Genomic DNA, 22469 nt, shown 5'->3' on the forward strand with positions numbered 1-22469 from the left:
TGCGCTAGAGCGCTCTTTCCATGCGCAACAGGAACTGCACCTGTTCGTTTATGCTGCCTTCAAGTGCCTCTTGCAATGTTGTATATAGAAGTTAAACATAATTTCAATCAGATGGATCTTCAATGTTATGTGTAGCTGCAGTTGATGCTCTACTTTTGTTTTGTTTGTATTGTTGTTATCCACCCCAACAAAAAAGCAACGTTTTTAAAACATGACCATCCCTGATGTTTTATAACTTAAGTTAAAAAACGATTTTTCCGACCGTACATGAAGTCAGCAGCCATTCTGATCCGAACGTGGGGAGCGTTTCCTTCTGTTCCCAGTTAGGCGACAGGGACGTGGGACGGGATGAAGACATGAGGTGGAGAACAAAAGACGAATATGTGACCAGAGTAGGAGCTGCGATCTAGAAAAGTGGTATTTCCTTATAAAACGACAAGGAAAACATGGCAAATGGAAGTTCTCCAGATGCGGCTCACAGGGCGCACATACTGGAAAACCCTCTCCGGGTGAGTCTTTGGCAGGGGATAGGTTTCTCCAGAGTGGATCATGCATTACATGAGTATTTTTGGGGAGTTTAGTTTAGTTTATTTATTTTTTTCGAGCGTGTAAAACCAAAGAAAATACAAATGAAACAAAAGGTGATACAGAAATGATACAGTACTATACAAATGAATGCAATAACAAAACAAAACATTTAATTAATAATTAAATAATCTTTAGTATCATTGTCTGATATCAATAAACAACAAAGTTTTAGCTAATTACACATCTGAAAAGGGGTTGGAAGAAGTTTACACTTATTTAATCCGACCCCTTCTCCCTTTTTCTTTTTTTTACATCTTAATACTGTATATGTTAACATACAATATAAATGTATACTTATAATCTTGAATAATTTATATAATCATTCATATAATATATACAGGCAAGTTAGGAGAATGGTCTCTATATATTTATATATATATATACATATGTGCATACACAAATGCATACGAACACAAATTCATAAATAGAATACAAAACAAGAATATAAACAGTTATGGTTTAGCAATTTCATCCCTGTACCTTGTGAGAATTGTGTCTTAACACAGTTTAAGTCAACATATTATGTATTATATATATGTATGTATGTATGCTGAGATATAACCAATGTTAATGTGAAGAGAATTTCTCCATCATGGGGTGAGTCACTTATTTAAGATGAAGCTAACATAGCTCCATCTTCTTGATTCACTGGGCACTAGGGCTGAATGATTTGGAGATAAAAATATATTTTGTAATCAGAAATGTTTGCAATATCTTTCATTATATTGAAGGGAATTCTCTATTTTGGATATTTGTTCTAATTTTCAGTGAATAATATATTAAAAATCATTGCTAAGCTCTGTACAAAACAAAGACATATTTTGAATACAATTACGATTTAGGAACAGTGAGTGACTTTAATGTACGAGACAAGAATACTTTTTAAAACATATTTTCTAAATATAAGCTCAGCCTCAAAGCTCTGGTAATGAGTCCTGACACACCTGTCACAGGCAGTGTTGTAAAGTAACTAAGAAGATTTTCTCCAGATACTTTTACTTTTGGTACTTTAACTATATTTTGATGATAATACTGTTCTACTTTTACTTGAGTAATATTTTGATTGCAGGACTTATACTGTAACAGAGTATTCCTACACTCTGGTACTTCTACTTTTACTTAAGTGCACAATCTGATACATTTATTTTATTTGGAACTTTTGACTTAAGTACACTTTCCCGCATGTGCACATCTGTTTGAGTTGGTAATATAAAGTGTCTTCCGTGTTTGTGGGGGGGTGGGGGGGGGGGGGGGGGGTGTGTGTGTTTGGTAATGTCCTGCTATATGTGTCAGACCTCATACAGACACACACATTCTTTGCTCCTCTTCCTCTGTCAGAGTGTTTTTCTCTTTCTGTCATGTTTCCTCTGGGTGTGGCAGGGAGAGAGAGAGAGAGAGAGACAGAGAGAGAGAAGGAGAAGGAGAAATGAGAGGCGTGTGTAACGAGTAATGGTGGGTTGTGAGAGAATAGATCTACTGTAAGAGTCCTGAGCAGCTGGCTAATGGTCGCAGCTACCCGCATCCCAGAGAACATCCCCTGACCAGGGGACAATATCTGTCTGTCTGCGTCTCTGAACTGAACATGTTGAGGAGTTTCTCAACGCCTGAGTTATATTCCAATTGGTTGGAACGCGTGCTACGACATGAAAACATAGAAAGGAAGACATCCACAATCTCTGTTGTTTTCGTGCAAAGGGTTGCTGGATAACATTACCTATAATTGTTATACACCTATAGTGAAGCTACTCAATACATTTTGACTTTTATATATTCAAAGGCACCATGTACACATTAGGACAATATTAAGTAATGTACACAGAATATATGAAAATGTAATGGACATTAGGCCATAACATTTGTATGGTGCATTCTTACTCCCTGGGCAACACATCACGTTTATATTTTAAAGACCCCTCGGCCCTTAAACTTCTTCGACCTAATACGCATGAGGTCGCTACATTTTGAGTGTGCTCTTCATCACCTCTATTGGATGTTTATCACATATTGCAAGTCTAACTTGGTAGTGAGTAAATCATCTGACATCTCTCTTAGCCTTTGTTCAGACAGCAAGTTCATTGAGGTTAACTTCTGAGCAAGAACTTACAAAGGCGGTGTTGGAAATGTTGTAAGCGTGTACTTTATGCTCAAATTTACAACGAAGTATTAGGGCCACACTTAGAAGAAAAAAAACAGAGAGATTTCGAGAATAAAGTCGTAATAATACGAGAATAAAGTCGTAATGTTACGAGAATAAAGTCGTAATATTAGGAGAATAAAGTCGTAGTAATACGAGAATAAAGTTGTAATTTTACGAGAATAAAGTCATAATTACGAGATTAAAGTCGTAGTTTCATAAGTGACTTGAGAAGGAGACAACAGCAGCGTCCTGCAATAAAATGGGTAATGTGGAGCATCTTGTGAAGCAGTACTTTAGTTTAGGTTTCTCAAATAACGAAAGACTTAATCTTTTGGCACATCAGCATCAGATTATCATAAGTATTAGAACTTTGAAAAGGTTGTGCAAGAAACTATGTCTATTACCGTAATTTTCGGACTATAAGCCGCGCCTTTTTTCCCATTTTTCGACCCTGCGGCTTGTATAACGGTGCGGCTAATCTATGGATTTTTACAGCTAACAGCCACTAGGGGACCTCCTAAATCTATGGATTTTACAGGTTACAGTCCACCACCTTTAACTCTATGGGCTCTATGGCCGGTCCGCGCCCCCCACCTTTAAGCGGCGGGCTCCAGCAGGAAAAGTTGGAGGCCGGAAAAGAGTGAGACAGGTAGCGCGCAAAAGTAAAAGTGGAACCGAGAGTGGTACGAGAGACAGAACGAGAGCAAAACAGACAGACATTACGAGAGCGAGACAGTTTGTCCCCGTACCACTGGTTGAAAACCACTGCTGTAGATCACTGCCAGTACGTGCGCTGGGAGCGCACCGTTTAAGTTTGAAAGTTGAAAAGTTTGTGTGTCTGAAACGCTATGTGATACAGTACAGTTTACACAGCACAGTAAATGTTCTGTAGCTACTATTGCATTAAATGCTAACACTTGAATAGGTTATGCAAATATGCAACTTGTTTGTTGAAATGTTACTAAATGGGAGCTTCCTCAAACAGCCATCTCTTTCCCGACAATCCCCTCTGTGCACGAACACTTACATATGGTAATTAAACATTAAAACACCTGCGGCTTATAGTCCAGTGCGGCTTATATATGTACACATCATTCAATTTAGCTGCTGCGGCTTATATTCAGGTGCGCCTTATAGCCCGAAAATTACGGTATTTCGAAGAAAGAACCAAACGGACTTGGAGGAGATTGTCTCCTTTCTGCAGGAGGAAATGGCTGGTTCTGGCCGACTACAAGGCTATCGTTGGTTACATCTACGAGCTGTTCAAAGGGGATTTGTTGTTTTACAAGAAACAATGAGACTTGTAATCAAGGCTTTGGATCCAGAAGGAGTCGAACTATAGCCTTGTAGTGGAATCGGAATGAGCTCCCCATTGAAATCAGGACAGCAGAAAGCTTACACATCTTCTGGCGCAGACTGAAAACTCGTCTCTTTCGACTCCACTTCGAGAGATAGAATTACTAATAAAGCACTTATATACTAATAAAGGACTGGCTTATCTAAAGCCAGTTGAGTAGCACTTGAAATGTTTTAGCTCTATGAAACCTGATGAACTTATATGATTCGGTTTTCTTCAAGTTTGTATCTTGTTGGTCGAATGCACTTATTGTAAGCAGACCCGGCGGCAGACATACGTCTCTGGGCGGGCATTTGATTTACCAGGGCGGGCCCACCCCAAAACTTACATTTCCTGGGAAATCTGAATTGTCAACGGGGGGACACAGAGAAAGAGAGATTGAGCGAGTCAGATAGCGTGTGCAGCGGTCTGCTTGCGCACAGAGCCGGAGTTTGTGAGAGAGCCGGCTTGAGAGTCAATTTCTCTTCAAAATATAATTGATTGCCAGCCTCCCTTGTCCCTGGCTGGCTTGCTAGCTCGTTGTTAACGTTACTGATGTGCCGAAAAGTCGCGCGCGCAGCCTTTCATTCAGAATTTTATTAAGAATTTCATAGCAAAATTAAAAAATTATATTTAACTAATCTTTCAACATAGTTTAAAACAAAAATAAATATTAGGACAGAGCCCTACAAATAACAACCATAAACATAATAATAAAACAATTAAAATGTTGTATTCAGACCTGATTAAAACTGCGGGCCCAAATCCTGGATGGGCGGGCTTTGGATAAAAGCGTCACCTAAATGCAATGTAATGTAATGTAGTCGGCCAGAACCAGCCATTTCCTCCTGCAGAAATACGATACGATACGATATACTTTATTGTCCCTGTAAGGACATTTGTTCTGGACTCCGTCCTGCAGTTCCGCATACATGTACATGTGCAGTTCCGCATACATGTACATATGTAGAAAGGAGACAATCTCCTCCAAGTCCACTTCTCAAGTCACTTATGAAACTACGACTTTAATCTCGTAATTATTACTTTATTCTCGTAACATTACGACTTTATTCTCGTAACTATGACTTTATTCTGGTAATATTACAACTTTATTCTCGTAACTGACTTTATTCTCGTATTATTACGACTTTATTCTCGAAATCTCTCTGTTTTGTTTTTCTAAGTGTGGCCCTAATATCACTAGCCTAGCCTCCGTCGTACAAATTTGCTCTCAGGCAACTCTTTTATTATTCAGTTGACCTAACATCAAATTGACCCTGCCCGACCTATTTCTCCAAGCTGAGACCTCTTCTGTAGCATCACCTTTGAGCAGAAACAGACAGGCTCCGGAGATCAGCCCATCAGGGAGGGACAGACCCCCATTGTTAGTGGACACAAAGGGCAACACTGTCCATCTGTCTGTCTTAGATTCAGTGTCCTATAGGATTCAGCATTATTAATAATAATAATAATAATAATAATAATAATAACTTGAATTAACATAGCACCTTTTATTAACGTAAGTGCGCTATACATACTTTTGGTCTGATTAATTTATTATAGTTTGTTCTTTGCAGTACGCTTGCAAAAAATGTCCGTCACTAGAGTTGCGTGTGTGTAGGACATGACTGGATGATACTTGTCCTTACCAGGTTAGATGTGGGGTGCATGATCAAGGTATGAGTCTGTCTGAAGCTCAGGCTTCACACATAAGACTATCATGAGTTGTGCATGACTGGAACGCTCAGGGCCGCCCCTCCCTACAGGCCAATCACGCAGGCTGCATGGGGCCCCCGCCTTGCGCAGGGGGCCCAGCCCAGAGGGCCTCAGCTGCTGTGCGCAGTTCCTCGCTCAGTTCTCCGCGCACACCCCGCGATAGTGAGAGGTGACAAGGGGAGCACGTCTGTCACCTGACACCGTTGCAATGAATCAACATCTGACCAATCACGGCTTTGATACGGCCACTAGTGCAGGTGAAGAGATGTCGGTGAAAAGACAGTTTCAATCCGGCGCAAGCAAGAGGGAAACAAAACAAAACATGAAGAAACTAGAGCATCACTCGAAGGTGGGTTATTGTATGAGTCAAATGTACAACTTGCGAATGTTCAACCCAGTCTCATGGCATTTCGTGTTCACCAACACGATTGTTAATCTATTGATTCGTGTTCACCAACACGATTATCCCCTTTTTTTCGTGTTGCACAGCACAATTTTAAAAGCAATGTATTTCTACTGGTAATGTGTTAAGACCGGAAGCTGTGTGGTTCATAAAAACATGTTCTTACTCAATATCAAGCGACAATTATTGCTTTTATTTTAAATCGTATAATTTCTGACTTGTGTTGCCGTCTGTGAGGAAAATAAATGGGGCTGAGAGCCTCAGGATACTGAAATCTGTATTTTTTAAATCTTTTTTTCCTTCTAATTTGTTATTCTTTTCAAAATAACACACTGTTACAATAACACACAATTATCTTTGTTTTTATTTATTGGTTTATTTCCATAATCTCTGGCTTTTTTGGCGTCCGTCAGGAACTGAATATCAAAATAAAAATAACCGGAGACAGACGTAGGCCTCTAGGAGTTTAGGATGGCCGAAGACAATACACTACCCATAATCCCCAGCTATCGTTTAGGACTACAGTCCCCGTGATTAATCTTCAAGCTCCTGGATTGGATGTTGGAGTGGCAGTGCGCCAAGGTTACGCCGAGCATCAAACAGCTGTTTGAAATGGAACAAAACCACCAGACTATCCAAAACTGGAATCGAACGCCCCCCCAGAACTACACATGCTGGCTATTGTGTTTCGCAAAATGTACTATGGGACGTCTCGACTGAACGTTTTCGTTTTTCCCACAATTAGAAGTTGCCAGTATTAAACACATTGGTGTTATCAAATGTAAAACATATGATTAATAAATGGGTGAAAATCGTTTGTGTCCATAATGCGCAGCATTAATATATACCCACATGACAGCTCATTGTTAATTTGTAATTCTACTCCAGTACAATTCAGAGGTTAACCTGGTACCCACTACACTTATTTGAGTTACTTTGCAGATTCTGATTAATGATGTGAAATATAAACAACCCTTAATTCAGACTTTAGATACACCTGAGTAAAATTCAGGGAAGGTGATTGTCAAGTGCCAACAATCAGGAGAGATATTTGATAGTTGGTGCTTGAGAAGACTAAACATTTATCTGCAATTGACATGAATGGAAACGAGTAATAAAGTATATTCATTACTCGTTATTCTCTACTAATAGTTCATTAAAGACTGTATAATGGCTATTTTGCACATCCCTTTCAAGATTTCAAGATTTTCAAAGGTTTATTGACATATCATATACACAACTACGGTGTATGCAATGAATGAAAATCTTGGGTCACAGGTTCCTCAACAGCTCATTACAAGACATCTATCAATATGTGTGTACCTCCACCATTAAACTGTCATATTCTGCACATTTCTTATACTATCTACATACATAAGAGTATAATTCATAGGTATATCAGTTAAAATAAGTGCTTCAACATAGTTAACATGGCAGGAAAGCAATATATTAGACGTTAAGTACTTTGTCAAGCTTAATATTTATCTATACGTAGATACCCCCAAAGTTTTTTTCTTATTTAAAAGATGACCTTAATCTAAAGTATTATTTAGTGTTTAAATAAAGGTTAATTCGTTTTTCTGTTTTGCACCCCCTCCTATTAATATCTTTGTACATCCTGCACTAAACTGTTTTATTGTAGAGATCACTTATAGTATCTTCTTGATTTTTAATTTTTTATATTTCTATCATTGACCTTCTACTTTCCCCCTGTGAAAGTATGTACTGTTAATATTTTTTTGATCAAATATAACACATAAAAACAATAATTCAATAACGTGCTTTAACCACTAGGCGGTGCACACAAGGTACACACAGCCATAATAACTTTGTATTATTAGTGTAGGACACTTATTTATGTACAACATCGGAAGATGTGTAGTTTTATTCATGCTTTCACATAATTTTACAGCATATTGCTATACTATTTCAGACTCAGTATTTACATTCTTATATTCAAAGAAAATCAGTAATATCTTTAAAAACTACAAGTCCTTTTATATCAGCTGTGCACCATTATGGTGTAAATATAACCTATCTACGAATTAGATCAAATGTAAAAGTCAGCCGAATTAGTGTTGATATTGCAAGGAGACGTATTGTGTGAAGAGAAATTGAAGATGTTGTTTAATTGTTGATATATTTATGATCCACGTCAAGTATTCGGTTTCGGCGGCATTTCTTCCAGTTTTTTCAAAGGTCTTCTCATCGGGGCTCTATAAATAAAGAACTACGGCAGATCTGTAATATGTAATGCAGCCGAACCGTGTATTACAATGCCGTTATGTGATGAATTTCAAAGAGAAAAGCAAGAACACTCGGAATTATGTATTATTTTATTCTTTTAAAATGTTTTTCCAATTTCATATCATATAAACACCAAATTCCCACATGCATTGCGGCTAAAACATCCAATCAGCGAGCTTAAAGCATAGCATTTTTTTTTTTTTTATGAACCACACAGCTTCCGGTCTTAACACATTACCAGTAGAAATACATTGCTTTAAAAATCGTGCTGTGCAACACGAAAAAAAGGGGATAATCGTGTTGGTGTACACGAATCAATAGATTAAAAATCGTGTTGGTGAACACGAAATGCCATGAGACTGGGTTGGAATGTTGTATAAGTGAAATTGCCAATTGCCATATTAAAACATCAGCTGCAATTCACGACATGAGGAAGGCAGTCTCTGCACAGCATATAGGCTAATGGAAATGCAGTTATTTCCAGCATTCTTTATTTAACATTCATTCAAGTATGTTATGCCTTTTATCTGCTAATGTACAGGAAGAAGAGTGATAAACTGTCTGACTAGTTGGCTTACATAACAGTTAAAGTTTACAGCCCAAAAAACATGGACCATCTTTTCCACTTTTATTCATTTTTATTAAGGATGCACCGAATACTCGGCCACCAAAAATTATCGGCCGAAAATGGTTAAAAAGGCCCTTTCGGCTTTCGGCCGGTTACGTTGATCATACTCCGCATATTTGTCCGGGTGTTTTGATTTCAAGTGGTGGAGTAATCCCGAAGTGGTGAAAGTCTTTGCAGTTACACCCCCTCGAGAAATGTCAGCTGAACACGTTTTACAAATCGCAATCCGCGTCTCTTTCTCTGATATTTTGAAATATCTCCAAGCGGCAGACATGTTGGCTGTGAGCCAGCCGCGAGCATGGTCGCGCGCCGTGCTTGTCGCCGCGTTTTGATTACGTCATCACAACAACACGTTAGGTTACCAAACTTATAGGTGCATTTGTTGTTGTTGAAGGCCTGGCTCTTAGTCTTTATTTACACTATTTTGTTGTAGGCCTACTGGCCTAGATGTTTATTTTAAAGCACCTTGGCTTTGTTCTGAATGCACTTTGTTGTAGTTATCCTACAGAGAAAAGAAAATGCACTTGACTTGGAATTAATGTACTGTATGCATTCAAAAGTGCTGAATAAATGTTTTATGGACCCATAATAGTAATTATTATTTAAGTTAAGTTTTGCCATAATCATGTATATTTCCATAATCAGGTAGCAGAACAACATTGGTAAAAAATGTATACATTATATATATATATATATATATATATATTTCTATTAATCATTTTCGGCCTTTCGGCATTCGGTTTTCGGCCAACTGTTTCCTATTTTCAGTATCGGTTTCGGCCAAGAATTTCCCATTCGGTGCACCCCTAATTTTTATGTCAATTTGCACATTTCATGGTGATGCTCAGCCTCTCCCCTTAACTCCTAACAGTCATCATCATGTCAACCACAACACAGAGAAATACTGATAGACCTCTCTGTAAACCTGCTCCACACATCCGATCACTTCTTCATTTCATTCTCTCTACCCCTTTCCAAACATAACAACCTAATCTCTTCTCATCCAGCACCTGTCCACCGTATCCTCCGTTCCCTCTCCCCCTCTACCTTTGCCTCATCGGTGCTCTCAGCCCTCCCATCCTCTGACTCGTTCCAACTCCTGCCTCCAAACTTTGCTGCAGAATCTCTCCTCTCTACTCTCTCATCCTCTCTGGACTCTCTCTGTCCTCTCACATCTCGGCAGGCTCGTCAGTCCCCTCCTGTTCCCTGGCTAAATGACGCACTGCGTGCTAATAGAACCATCCTTAGGGCAGCAGAGCGGAAACGGTGGAAATCCAAACACCATGGCGACCTCCTAACCTATCAGGCTCTCCTCTCCTCTTTCTCTGCTTCCATCTCTCAGGCAAAAAAGTACTTTCTTTCAAGATAAGATCGAATCTTCCTATTCCAATCCCCAAAAACTATTTTCTATCTTCTCCACCCTCTTGGACCCCCCGAAAGGCCCTTCCCCCTCCTCCCTTCTGTCAAGCGACTTTGTTAACCACTTTGAAAAAAAGGTTGATGATATTCGCTCTTCTTTTTCTGACTCACCTTTACTCACCGCTGGGTCACCAGACCCTCCTTTCACCCACACACTGACCTCCTTCTCCCCTCTCTCTCCAAGTGAGGTTCTTACCCTCGTTACCTCTGACCGTCCTACCACCTGTCCTCTGGACCCTATCCCCTCAAACCTCCTTCAGACTATCGCTCCTGATATTCTACCGTTTCTCACCCATTTCCTCAACACTTCTCTAACTTCTGGTCACTTTCCAAACCGTCTCAAGGAGGCAAGAGTAAACCCTCTCCTAAAGCACCAGTCTCGTTTCAAGGCAGGTCACTCAACAGATACTGCTCTCCTTGCTGTCTCTGATGAACTGCACACTGCTAAAGCAGCCTCCCTCTGCTCTGTCATCATCCTTCTGGACCTGTCTGCTGCATTCGACACGGTGAACCATCAGATCCTCCTTCGCACTCTCCAAGAACTTGGAGTTTCAGGCACTGCACTTTCCCTCCTCACCTCATACCTACAGGGTAACTTGGAGAGGGTCCGAGTCCGACCCTTGTTAATTAACCTCAGGGTTCTTGGTCCCCTCCTCTTCTCCTTGTACACAAACACGCTCGGATCTGTCATTAGCCCGCATGGTTTTTCATACCACTGCTACGCTGACGACACCCAACTTATTCTGTCCTTTCCCCGCTCAGAGACCCAAGTCGTCGCACGCATCTCTGCTTGCCTAGCAGACATCTCTCGGTGGATGTCTGCTCATCACCTCAAGCTCAACCTTGACAAGACTGAACTGCTTTTCCTTCCGGGAAAAGATTGTCCCACTCTTGACCTAACAATCAACATCGGCACCTCTGTTGTTTCCCCGACTCAGACTGCAAGGAATCTGGGTGTGATCCTAGATAACAAACTGTCCTTCACTGCAAACATTGCTGCTACAACCCGCTGCTGCAGATACACGCTTTACAACATCAGGAGGATACGTCCCCAGCTGTCCCAGAAATCAGCGCAGGTTCTGGTCCAGGCTCTCGTCATCTCACGCCTAGACTACTGCAACTCCCTCTTGGCTGGTCTACCTGCATGTGCCATCCGACCTCTGCAGCTCATCCAGAATGCAGCGGCTCGTCTGGTCTTCAACCTTCCAAAATTCTCCCACACCACGCCGCTCCTCCGCTCCCTTCACTGGCTTCCGGTAACTGCTAGAATCCACTTCAAGACACTGGTACTTGCTTACCATGCTGCGAATGGATCTGGCCCTTCCTACATCCAGGAAATGGTTAAACCGTACACCCCAGCACGTGCACTCCGCTCTGCATCGGCCAAACAGCTCGCTGCACCCGCACTGCGAGGGGGACCCAAGTTCCCATCAGCCACAACACGTGGGTTTGCTATCCTGGCTCCAAAATGATGGAATGAGCTCCCCATTGAAATCAGGACAGCAGATAGCTTGCACATCTTCCGGCGCAGACTGAAAACTCATCTCTTTCGACTCCACTTCGAGCGATAGAATTACTAACAAAGCACTTATATACTAATAAAGGGCTGGCTTATCTAAAGCCAGTTGAGTAGAACTTGAAATGTTTGGCTCTATGAAACCTGATGTACTTATATGATTCTGTTTTCTTCAAGGTTGTATCTTCCTGGTCGAATGTACTTATTGTAAGTCGCTTTGGATAAAAGCGTCAGCTAAATGCAATGTAATGTAATGTAATGTAATGTAAAAATGTGTGTGTAGTTGTTGATACATTGCTGACAGAGGGAACTACATTTGAATACAGATTTAAGAAATATCCGTTTTTGAGCATGTCATAAGCATGTTTTGTCTTGACTATATTACAACTATATTATAATAAAAATAATATAGTATTTATATTATTGAATTGATTATGATTATTACTATTAGTAGAAGTAGTTTATTTGCATTAATTATATTTTAATCTTTTTGAGGCTAGTATTTGGCAGGAAATGCAGACCTATTCACCTGTAAACGCATACTGAACGACATACATGCACATTTACCATTTACCTGATAATAATAATAAACAGGAAATATTTTTGCAAAAAAACATTTTTTTACACCTGTCGGTTGTGGGGGGGTGGCTCATCTCACAATGTTGATTCAGCGGCAGTGTTATTTTAAGTTAATTATCAGTTTTATTTCTATATGATTTTGGCCGCTACATTACTTATGGGGATAAAACGTGCTGGGAGAAATTACTACAAAATCCATTTGTGCATTTATGTACAAATGGATACACATTACATTACATAATACACTGACTGCAATTTTAAAAGATACAGAGATTGAACCAGATGTCTCAGAATGGCTGCCACAATCAGAAACATCATCCTACAAAGCATCTGAAGATAGCTGCTGCGTCTCATTGAGATCACTTTAAATCTGGGGAGGGAGACCAGCTCCCTCAGCTTCAGCTCATATTGCATCTGGGTACAAGCAATTCTAAAGTGTAGATTGTTCTCTGGTGCAACTGAATCCCACTTTGTAACAACTTCATTAGTGTGAATGCTGCTCTGTGTACTTTTTGAAATATTCAGCTTTTTAAACTCTTTTTTTAACTGTAACTCAATGGGAGGAACCTTCAAATCCTCTTTTAACTACACCGTGCGCCAAATGCTACTCCTTCCACATACTTTCAGCTACAGAAACCATTAAAATATTAGAATGTTCAGCTCCTTCAGGACATGTGTGCTTTGACTTTTCTTGTTTACGACCTTTATACTTTTTGAAATATTCAGCTTTTTAAACTCTTTTTTTAACATGGAAATCAATGGGAGGAACCTTCAAATCCTTGTTTAACTATACCGTGCGCCAAATGCTACTCCTTCCACATACTTTCAGCAACTTTAAAATGATCACAAGACCTTCAGTTATAAAACTTACAGTATAATTATTATTATTATTATCATTTTTGATATCTTTTACACTTTTTGAGATATTTAACTTAGTTTGGAGCTTGGTAAAGAGGCCTTCTTCAGATTTTAACATTAGTGTGTATTGCACAGCTCGTTAAGTCTAGAGTGTGTGATGTCACAGCTTGAAATTCGTCTTATATTTTTCTTTTTAAACTGCCATAATTCCCAAACCCTACACTCCTGGGACATCATTTTATGCTTGAATTGTATGAAAACCTCTCACAATGCTCACCATGAAACACGGTTTTCTCATAACTTCAGTTAGTGAAAATGCTCCAAGCGGCCCAAAACTTCTCAGGTTTGGTAACGTTGCAGCCATCAACACATCTAATCGTATTATGGGGTTTCATCAAATGCCGTTGCCATGGTGACAGATCACTCGCTATCAAGTTAGTTAAAAAGTTTGCAGTTAAAATATTCTGCTGGTTTTCAAAGCCTTTTTACTTTCTTTTCTCTTTTTAATACACATTCATTCACTATTACTTACATTTAATATCTAACTCCTTCAGCCTACTTTCAGCTGCAGAAACCATTCAACTATTAAATGATTCAGCTATTTCAGGACATTGAGACTTTTCAAAATTGTTGTTTATAGTGAAATCTAAAAAGTGAAACAAAAAATAGATTGCAAAAACGATAGCTTTGTTGTGTGAAGTCTCTTGCTTGCCTTAGGTAAAGTGTGTAATGTTTGTGTAAGCCGCAAGCCAAAGCCCAGTGACTCCGCCTCGCGGCTGTGTTTGCTCTTCTTGTAACAGGAAGCTCTCTCCCTGTGTATCCTCTTCTCTCACACACTCTCCCACTCATCTCACTGGCCCAATCCCAAATCACCCCCTACACCCTACCCCTACACACTCCCCCTCTGTTCGCGCAGAGGGTCCGCCATATTAAGTGCTGTTCCAAACCTGTCTAAAATAAGTTAAATCCATTTCTCACTTATTCTGACAATGTACTTAACCCCAAATAAAAGAACCCAATAAAAAGAGTTGTTAAATAATAGTGAAGTCACGTTGTAATAACAATAACTCATCTCTCTCGGTTTTTTTAGTGTTCTTTTTCTGCTTTGCCAAATGCCACTGTGTCAAGTGTCCTATTAGAGTTGCCGTATGTAGTTGTCCAATATGGCGGACCATCTCGCAAATGCGCAGTACAGATCGGGCAGATCGGGTAGTGACAACCGGTCTCTACCTGACCGGTCTCAATGCTGTGTGTGTCCGTCAGGAAAGACGCTGTTTACAAGTAGTTCCAGCAGATATCCACTGATAAATTGCGATGTTAACAACCTCATGATTACCTCATATGTGTTTAACTTAGGATCATACCTGTGTTTAGTCTAGAAAAAGGTAAATGTGTGCATTTTATTATAAAGTTGTGTATATTTACAGACTGTTGCAAAAACTAAGAAGCTTATAAACATCAGGTTTAAAACTAAAAGAGTTTTACAAAAAAGTAACAAAATGAAAGATGTTTGGAGTTTTATTTGAGTTATTAATTTACATTTTTTGTCAAAGAGATGCTGATTTGAAACCGTTGTTACATAGGCTACAGTTAAGGCATTTCCTGTTTCTGCCGGAGAGAGGGGAGTTTGTCCCAAAGCTTGCCGCTGTATTTATGGGTTAGGGTTAGGGTTAACCCTTAATGGAGGGAATTTCATTCAGCTGCGAGTGTGGCTACAGACGGAGTTCACTCCGTCACGGAGGGGTAGGGTAGAGGGGGTGATTTGGGATTGGTCCACTGTTTGGTAAAGCATTTGGCTGGTTCGGTCCCTGCTGGGACCACAGGTACATGCGTTTTCTCGCTCTGTTCCCCATTAATTGGAGAAAAAACAAACAAATGGAAAAACAATTGCATTTAATTTTATAAATATATTTAATGGCATGCTTAATTTACTAGAGTAAATAAGATGATTCCCTCCTCACACTTCAAATTGCAGTTACTGTGTGAAGACTGTGAATCTCTCTCTCTCTCTCTTCTCTCTCTCTCTCTCTCTCTCTCTCACTCACACACACACACACACACACACACAAACACACACACACGCACACACACACACACAAATCAGTGGGTCACTTGCACTACGTCCTGTAAAGCTTGACAAGGTTATTGATCTTGGTTTAGTGAACAGAGAACAGCTGGCCTGATGAATGATGCTCTCTGTCTGATCATGAATTAGCACAGAGCCTTCCATCTGTGCACAAACTCATCTCGTGCCCTCAACTTCAATGAGTAGCAGATGAGTGAGAGGACGCTGGCGTTGCTTGTTCGCCGCTTCTCCGTCTGCGTTTTAACTTTTCTTGCCTTGTAAAAAGTGTTCGTTTTGACTGCTGGATCATATATAGCCTACTGTTCTGTCACAACTGTGATGATCGCATTGTTCAGTTTTTTCATCTGGCTACTCACCATTTCTGTAGATCAGCTGTCTGGGGCTAGCTACCTGTCAGCTGTTAGCATCGACAGCCGCCGGATCCCGTTTTTCCCCTGGGTTTTTGGCTCGGACTTCCACCTCTCTCGCCACCTGGATTATCCCTAAACCGGATTGACTGTTGCCTTGAGGGCCGAACTGTCCGTGAGTTAGCTCCGATCATTGCACCGCGGAGTGCTGTTGCTCGAGGCTCGGTCGCTAGCCGGTTAGCTGCTGTGGATGTGGTGCTTCAATACTCCGCTCTCCAACTTCTGAGTTTTTTCAGCTCTACTGCACCAGTCTGCCTGGATGCCATCAGATCTTCAGGACTCTTGCAGCGCCCCCGCTACATACACAGATCATCCCGCTACAAATTTATTCACAAAAATTCTAGTATTCCTGTGGTACAATCGGCTCTGCATTTCCGTGTTGCTTGTCGACGTCATCTAAACACACGTCACGTGCGCACCAGCTGTTTGAAGCCCCTGGCCTGCTCTGACAGTAGCACTCCTCCTGTCTCCTCTGCAGCCACCTTCATGCTGCTCAATACCCGCTCCCTCAACAATAAAGCACTACTCATCCATGACATCATCATTGATAGGAAACTTGATTTCTTATGTTTAACGGAGACATGGCAGAACAAGCAGGATTTCTTCGCTCTCAACCAAGCTACTCCCCCAGGCTACGTTTACCTCCATAAACCTCGCTCCACGGGCCACGGCGGCGGGCTGGCTGTCATCCACCGAGCAGGCATCCGGGTCAGGGAGATTCCCTCTCCACATATCACATCATTTGAGTGTATTACATTCTCGCTCTCCGGATCACCTCTACTCCAGGTTGCCCTGATTTACCGCCCCCCCAAAGCTTCCACCACCTTCATGTCCGAGCTGAGTGAGCTTCTGTCCTCTCTCTGCTCTAAGTCACCTTCCACCTATCTGCTGGGAGATTTTAACATCCACGTCGACTCCACCAGCTGTAGCTTTGCCGCAGAATTTCTGTCACTTCTGGACTGCCTTAACATAACACAGCATGTCCAGGGCCCCACCCACTCCAAAGGTCACACGCTGGATCTAGTCTGCTCCACTGGTGCCCCCCCCTCTCACCTGCAGCGCCTAGACCTGGAAGTATCAGACCACCATGCCATCATCTTCACCATCCCCATCCCCCTGCCTAGGCAGCGCCCCAGGCGCACAATCACCTTCAGAGACACCAAATCAGTGAGTGCATCAGCCCTATCAGACCTCCTCATAACCCACATGGCCCCGGCTCTCTCCGACACTTCGCCGGACGTGTTGGTGGCCCGCTACAACACTGCCCTCTCTCTCAGCCTGGACTCTCTGGCTCCCCTCAGAAGCCGGACGGTGTCTTTTCTCTGCCCGGCACCATGGTTCACCTCTGATCTTCGCACAATGAAGCAAACTGGTCGTCGGTTGGAGCGGCTTTCCAGACTAACTGGCCTCACCGTCCATCGTATGGCCTTGGTGGACCATGTGAGGTCCTACAAGGAGGCTCTCTCCAAGACCAAGACCGCTTACTACTCCTCCCTCATCACCTCACAACAAAATCACCCCAGATCCTTGTTCTCCACCATCAACCGACTGCTCCGCCCCCTCCCTGCCACGTACACTGCTGAAGCTCCTGACCTCTGCTCCAAATTCCTCAACTTTTTTCAGGCTAAGATGATCTCCATTCATCAACAACTCCTGGTGTCCGCCCCCTCCCCCTCTCTGCACTGGCCCCTGACACAGAAATGCACACTCCCAGCTCAACCCCTCAATCCCCAATGCTCTCTCTCCTCCTTCTCCCCAGTGGATGTTCCACTGGTCTCGAAGCTGGTGACCAATGCTAAGGCCTCCACCTGCTCCCTTGACCCCATGCCCACGGTGCTGGTCAAGGCCTGCCTTCCCACCCTCTGCCCCATCATAACAGACATCATCAACTCCTCTCTGTCATCTGGAATAGTTCCCTCCTGCTTCAAAACCGCCTCCATCACTCCCATCCTCAAGAAGCCTGGTCTTGACCCTGAGGAGCTGAACAACTACCGACCGATCTCCAACCTTCCTTTCCTTAGTAAAACCTTGGAAAGAGCAGTCGCCGCCCAGCTTCATCAACATCTGTCCAACCATGAGCTCTACGAACCCCTACAGTCAGCCTACAGAGCACATCACAGCACAGAGACCGCCCTCCTCAAGATCACTAATGACCTCCTTCTCGCTGCTGACTCCGGACAAATCAGTATTCTCATCCTCCTCGACCTCTCTGCGGCCTTTGACACCGTTTCTCATACAGTCCTCCTGAAATGCCTCTCCGACAACCTTGGCATCACTGGCACAGCTCTGTCATGGTTTCAGTCCTATCTCTCAACCAGGTTTCAGTTTGTCAGCATCAGCGGCTCATCCTCCCCCCCGGCCCCAGTCAACCATGGTGTCCCCCAAGGCTTGGTCCTCTACTTTTCACCATTTACATGCTCCCCCTTGGCCAGATCATACGTTACTTCGGTCTCAATTTCCACTGCTACGCTGATGACACTCAGCTCTATCTCAGCACCTCACCATCTGCCCAGCACCCTCCACAGTCTCTGGTCAATTGTCTCCATGCCATAAAAACCTGGATGACAGCAAATCTACTCAAACTCAACAGTAAGAAGACTGAGCTCATGGTTGTGGCCCCCAAGGCACTGCTCCGGAAGGTTGGGGATCTCCTCCTCCACATTGACGGCTGTTCCATCTCCCCGTCTCCCGAAGTCCGTAACCTGGGTGTCATCCTGTACTCAACTCTCTCATTTCAGTCACATATCAAATCCGTCACCAAGTCTGCCTTCTATCACCTCAGGAACATCTCCCGTCTACGACCATCACTCTCCGATTCCGTGGCCGAGACCCTCATCCATGCATTCGTCTCCTCCCGGTTGGACTACTGCAACGGAGTCCTGTTCGGGGTTCCCAGTAAAGCCCTGTACAGGCTCCAGTATGTGCAGAACTCGGCTGCCAGGGTGCTCACTCACACCAAGCCCTGGCAGCACATCACCCCCACCCTCATCCACCTCCACTGGCTCCCAGTCAAGCACCGTATCACATATAAACTCCTTCTTCTGACCTACAAATCCCTCCATGCCCTCGCCCCCCGACCTTCTCCGCCACCACACTCCATCCCGGAAGCTCCGATCGTCTGGACAGGATCTCCTCTCTACCCCCCGCACCAGGTTGCGGACTTTCGGTGACAGAGCTTTCAGTGTAGCATCCCCCACCCTCTGGAACTCTCTCCCCCCCGAAATCCGCAGCGCCCCAACCTTGGACATTTTCAAAAAAGCCCTCAAAACGCACCTTTTCACCAAGGCTTTCCCCACTATATAGTTAGTTTGATAGGTTTATTTTTCCGCTACTTGCTTGCCCCCCCCACCCCTGACCTGTCTGCCTCTTTTCCCCTACTCCCCCCCCCTGCCCGACTTGTGAAGCGACCTTGGGTTTCGTGAAAGACGCTATATAAATATTATGTATTATTATTATTATTATTAGCTCCTACAGACAGCCCACTTTCTGTGTCTCAAAGGTTGAAGCAAACAGATGTTTCAATTCTGATTAGAAGTGAGGACTTTTATCTTTCTTCACATTCAGATGACAGATCCGGTTGCAATATATGTGTCTGTGTCCAACATATATTGATGTTTGTCCAGGTAAAACAATATTATTTGTTCAAAAATAAAGCTGTGCATGTTTGCACAAGATTCAAGTCTAAAGTGATGATACCTGAGCTTGTGCAAGTCTGAAGTACATAACAGATGTGTAGCTAGGACCGAGGATCTTCAGTCTCAGACCTCCACCTCTCCCGCAGAGATACAAACTCATATTCTGCCCCTGTACAGAGCAACCTGAGGATGAGAGCCTGTTACACTACTGGTCCCCATAAAATAAAAGTTACCATCATAATTTTGTCTGAGAGAGGGCAGAGAGTTATGGCTGTTTTCCTTGTTGAGAGGGTGGGCTTTGGCCTTCACTTATTTACTCCAAGAGTCTGCTATAATGACAGCTCCTCTCTGTGGTGAAAAGAGATGTTTCATCTTTTCGCAGATAATGATATGCCCTGACAGAGCCCTAGATGACCTCTGGATTGTGTGATACTGATCAACTGTTGTGTTTTTACGTGTGTTACACTCAATTCATTTTGGTGGCCTTTGACCGCAGTATTCTTATCTCATTTTTTACAATATCAGATGGATATTATTCGCAATAATCCACTTCTTATCTGGCAGAATTTACTTTTGAACCTGTGCTGTCCTCTTTCCCATTTATTCTTACTATTCGGATCTCCATCACTCTCATTTTGCAGCTCCTCTGCCTCCTTTGTTTTTATTCCCATTACGGCATATCCTCTGTCTCTGTTGTCTCTCTCTTTCTTCTCTCTCGTAATACACTCCAAAGGGAAATATTGTATGCTGACACTTCTTCAGTGATTACGTTTCTTTCTTTAAGTTTTTCATCCATCACATTCCACCCCCACACCGTGTGCTTTCTTTGTAAAAGGTGGGTGGAGAAAATTGTATTTGTATCACCTAAAATCACATTTCCACTTGGCAATAATTTTCCAATATATGAGAGAAAGTAGCGGTCTATTCTTGAGACACTAAAAACGAATGGATCTGTTTTTTCTTTCCACCACAGTTGAGACAGAAGGATCTCAAGATTTCAAAAGCTTTAGTCTACATCCAACTCCCTCGCGTGGCAACGAAAAAGCGTCTTTCAGCCTTGAAACAGAAGTCGCTGTAACTTGAAAATATTTGTATAAGCTCCACATTTCTCATGGGGGACCAGAGTCCAGGCCTGAAGACAGCTGCATGTCAATATTCACTCATCGACCAAGCGCCACCTACTGGCAGCAGGAAGTAAGATGTTTTGGTATTTAATGTCTCCGTTCAGATTATTCATAACTCTCCGAATTTGGTATGATAAGCTTTCAGAGGTTGGGGAAGCTCCATATAAAAAGTTGTGTGTCTGTGTTGGGTGGATTTGGCTGTGGTGGCGTCAGAAATGGAAAATGACGATACTTTGCCATGAACAATCAAGCTGCATTATCTCATGGTCAAAACTTTGGATGTGCAAGGGCCCGATCATCACTGCTTGCAGCTTTAATTAACACTTAGTGAGGACGTAAGTGATTAACAAAAGTATTTTTCAGGCCAACAACAAGACTTAAAGCAAACATTTCCTAATCTGTTGTTGGCAATAATATCAGCTTTTTTTGCGGCTCCGACTTTGTTCGGATGCATTTCATACCTAGTTTGTTATATAATAAAGTTAGGCACCATACAAGATGAATAGATCCCAGATTTTGTTATCTACACTGACTTCTAAACTGTATGCTCAAAGGAAGTCTCATGGCTAAACCAATCTTTGTTTCATCATTATCTTAGCATTTTCATTGTAAGCTTGTAAGAATGGTATCATTATCAGTTTCTAAGTAAAGCCTCCTTGAACTACTAGCATGGCCGTAGACTTTCGACTGCTGTGACACTATCAACTTCTTCCAACAATTCTCGCTACATTACCGGTGTACCATCTGTAAACCTTGTGATATCACAAGGGTGTCTGTGAGTCTAAAGGTGTGTACTAACCATAGACTGTATATATAAATGGACGTAGTGTCCGTGACGTCACCCATAGGATTCTGCAGAGTTGCCGAGAAGCCCTTAGTAGGCGGAGTCGGCCACTAACGCTTGACAGCAACGTCAGAGTCTAATCCCGCCTGCTCAAAATAAGGGCAAAGAGGCGGAGCCGAGGCGGGACCTGCTGCCTCCGAACTGGAAGTAAACAGAGTTGGCTCAGGCTAAGAAGCTAAGCTAACATGAAATACATGCATACCAAGTTATTGCTAACAGTGTAGTTCCCCTATATAAACGTTACATTCATAATCAAATGAGACAATCTGCAAGAGAATTAGCTATATTTTGTTATTCTTAATGCTTGTCATTCACACGTTAAGAAAATAAGTACCGATACATAGCAGAACAATTGTGGCGATGTTCAGCTTAAGCCTTGTTCAACATAATTTATTTAGCTAATACTACAACAGGAGAACCAAGTCTGCGTTTCGCTGCATTCCTTGATCTCCCGTTATAAAGACGGACTCCATCGCCCGGACCTAACGGAGCCGCAGTGGGCTAGCTCCGGGACGCCGGCTGGAGCTAGCCCCCTGCGGCTCCGTTAGCTCCGGTGGCCACCACTGGGATAATTGGGTCCCCTATTAACATTTGCTCCCGTTTAGCATTATGGGCGTCATAGCCATAGACTATAAAAGTCTTATCCAAGGCTGAATCATAAACTAAAATGTATATGTATGTATAAAGGGTTACGTCCTTAGCTGGCTAATAAGTAACAAGCTAAGCTACCAAGCACACAAACACCTGCGAACGGGATTAACATCTTCTTGGAAGTTCTGTTATTACATTCAAGCACACAGCACGTCATTTTAATTGTCTGGTATTTGTAACGATATTCCCTAAAAGGCACAATCACCACAAACACGGCTAAAGCTAAAGGGTCAAGTACATTACTATGACTAACTAACGTTGTAGCCTCTATGGTTGTAGCCTAGCAGAGTGGACA

The 22469-nt window shown here is 42.4% G+C and overlaps 1 protein-coding gene across 1 annotated transcript in view; it reads left to right on the top strand.

The window, feature by feature from the left end:
• Positions 1 to 316: 316 nt before the first annotated feature.
• Positions 317 to 22469, top strand: part of LOC307046397 (NIPA-like protein 2) — a gene marked incomplete at its 3' end in the record, with an annotated part of 53998 nt that continues 31845 nt past the window's right edge. Inside the window, exon 1 of the mRNA XM_079692791.1 lies at positions 317 to 509. Within this exon, the coding sequence (XP_079548917.1) occupies positions 447 to 509 (63 nt within the window). The 5' untranslated portion in view covers positions 317 to 446. The remainder of the gene's footprint in view (positions 510 to 22469) is intronic.

The sequence above is a fragment of the Notothenia rossii genome (genome assembly GCF_949606895.1).
Source record: "Notothenia rossii genome assembly, chromosome: 7".
Classification (NCBI taxonomy): Eukaryota; Metazoa; Chordata; class Actinopteri; order Perciformes; family Nototheniidae; genus Notothenia; species Notothenia rossii.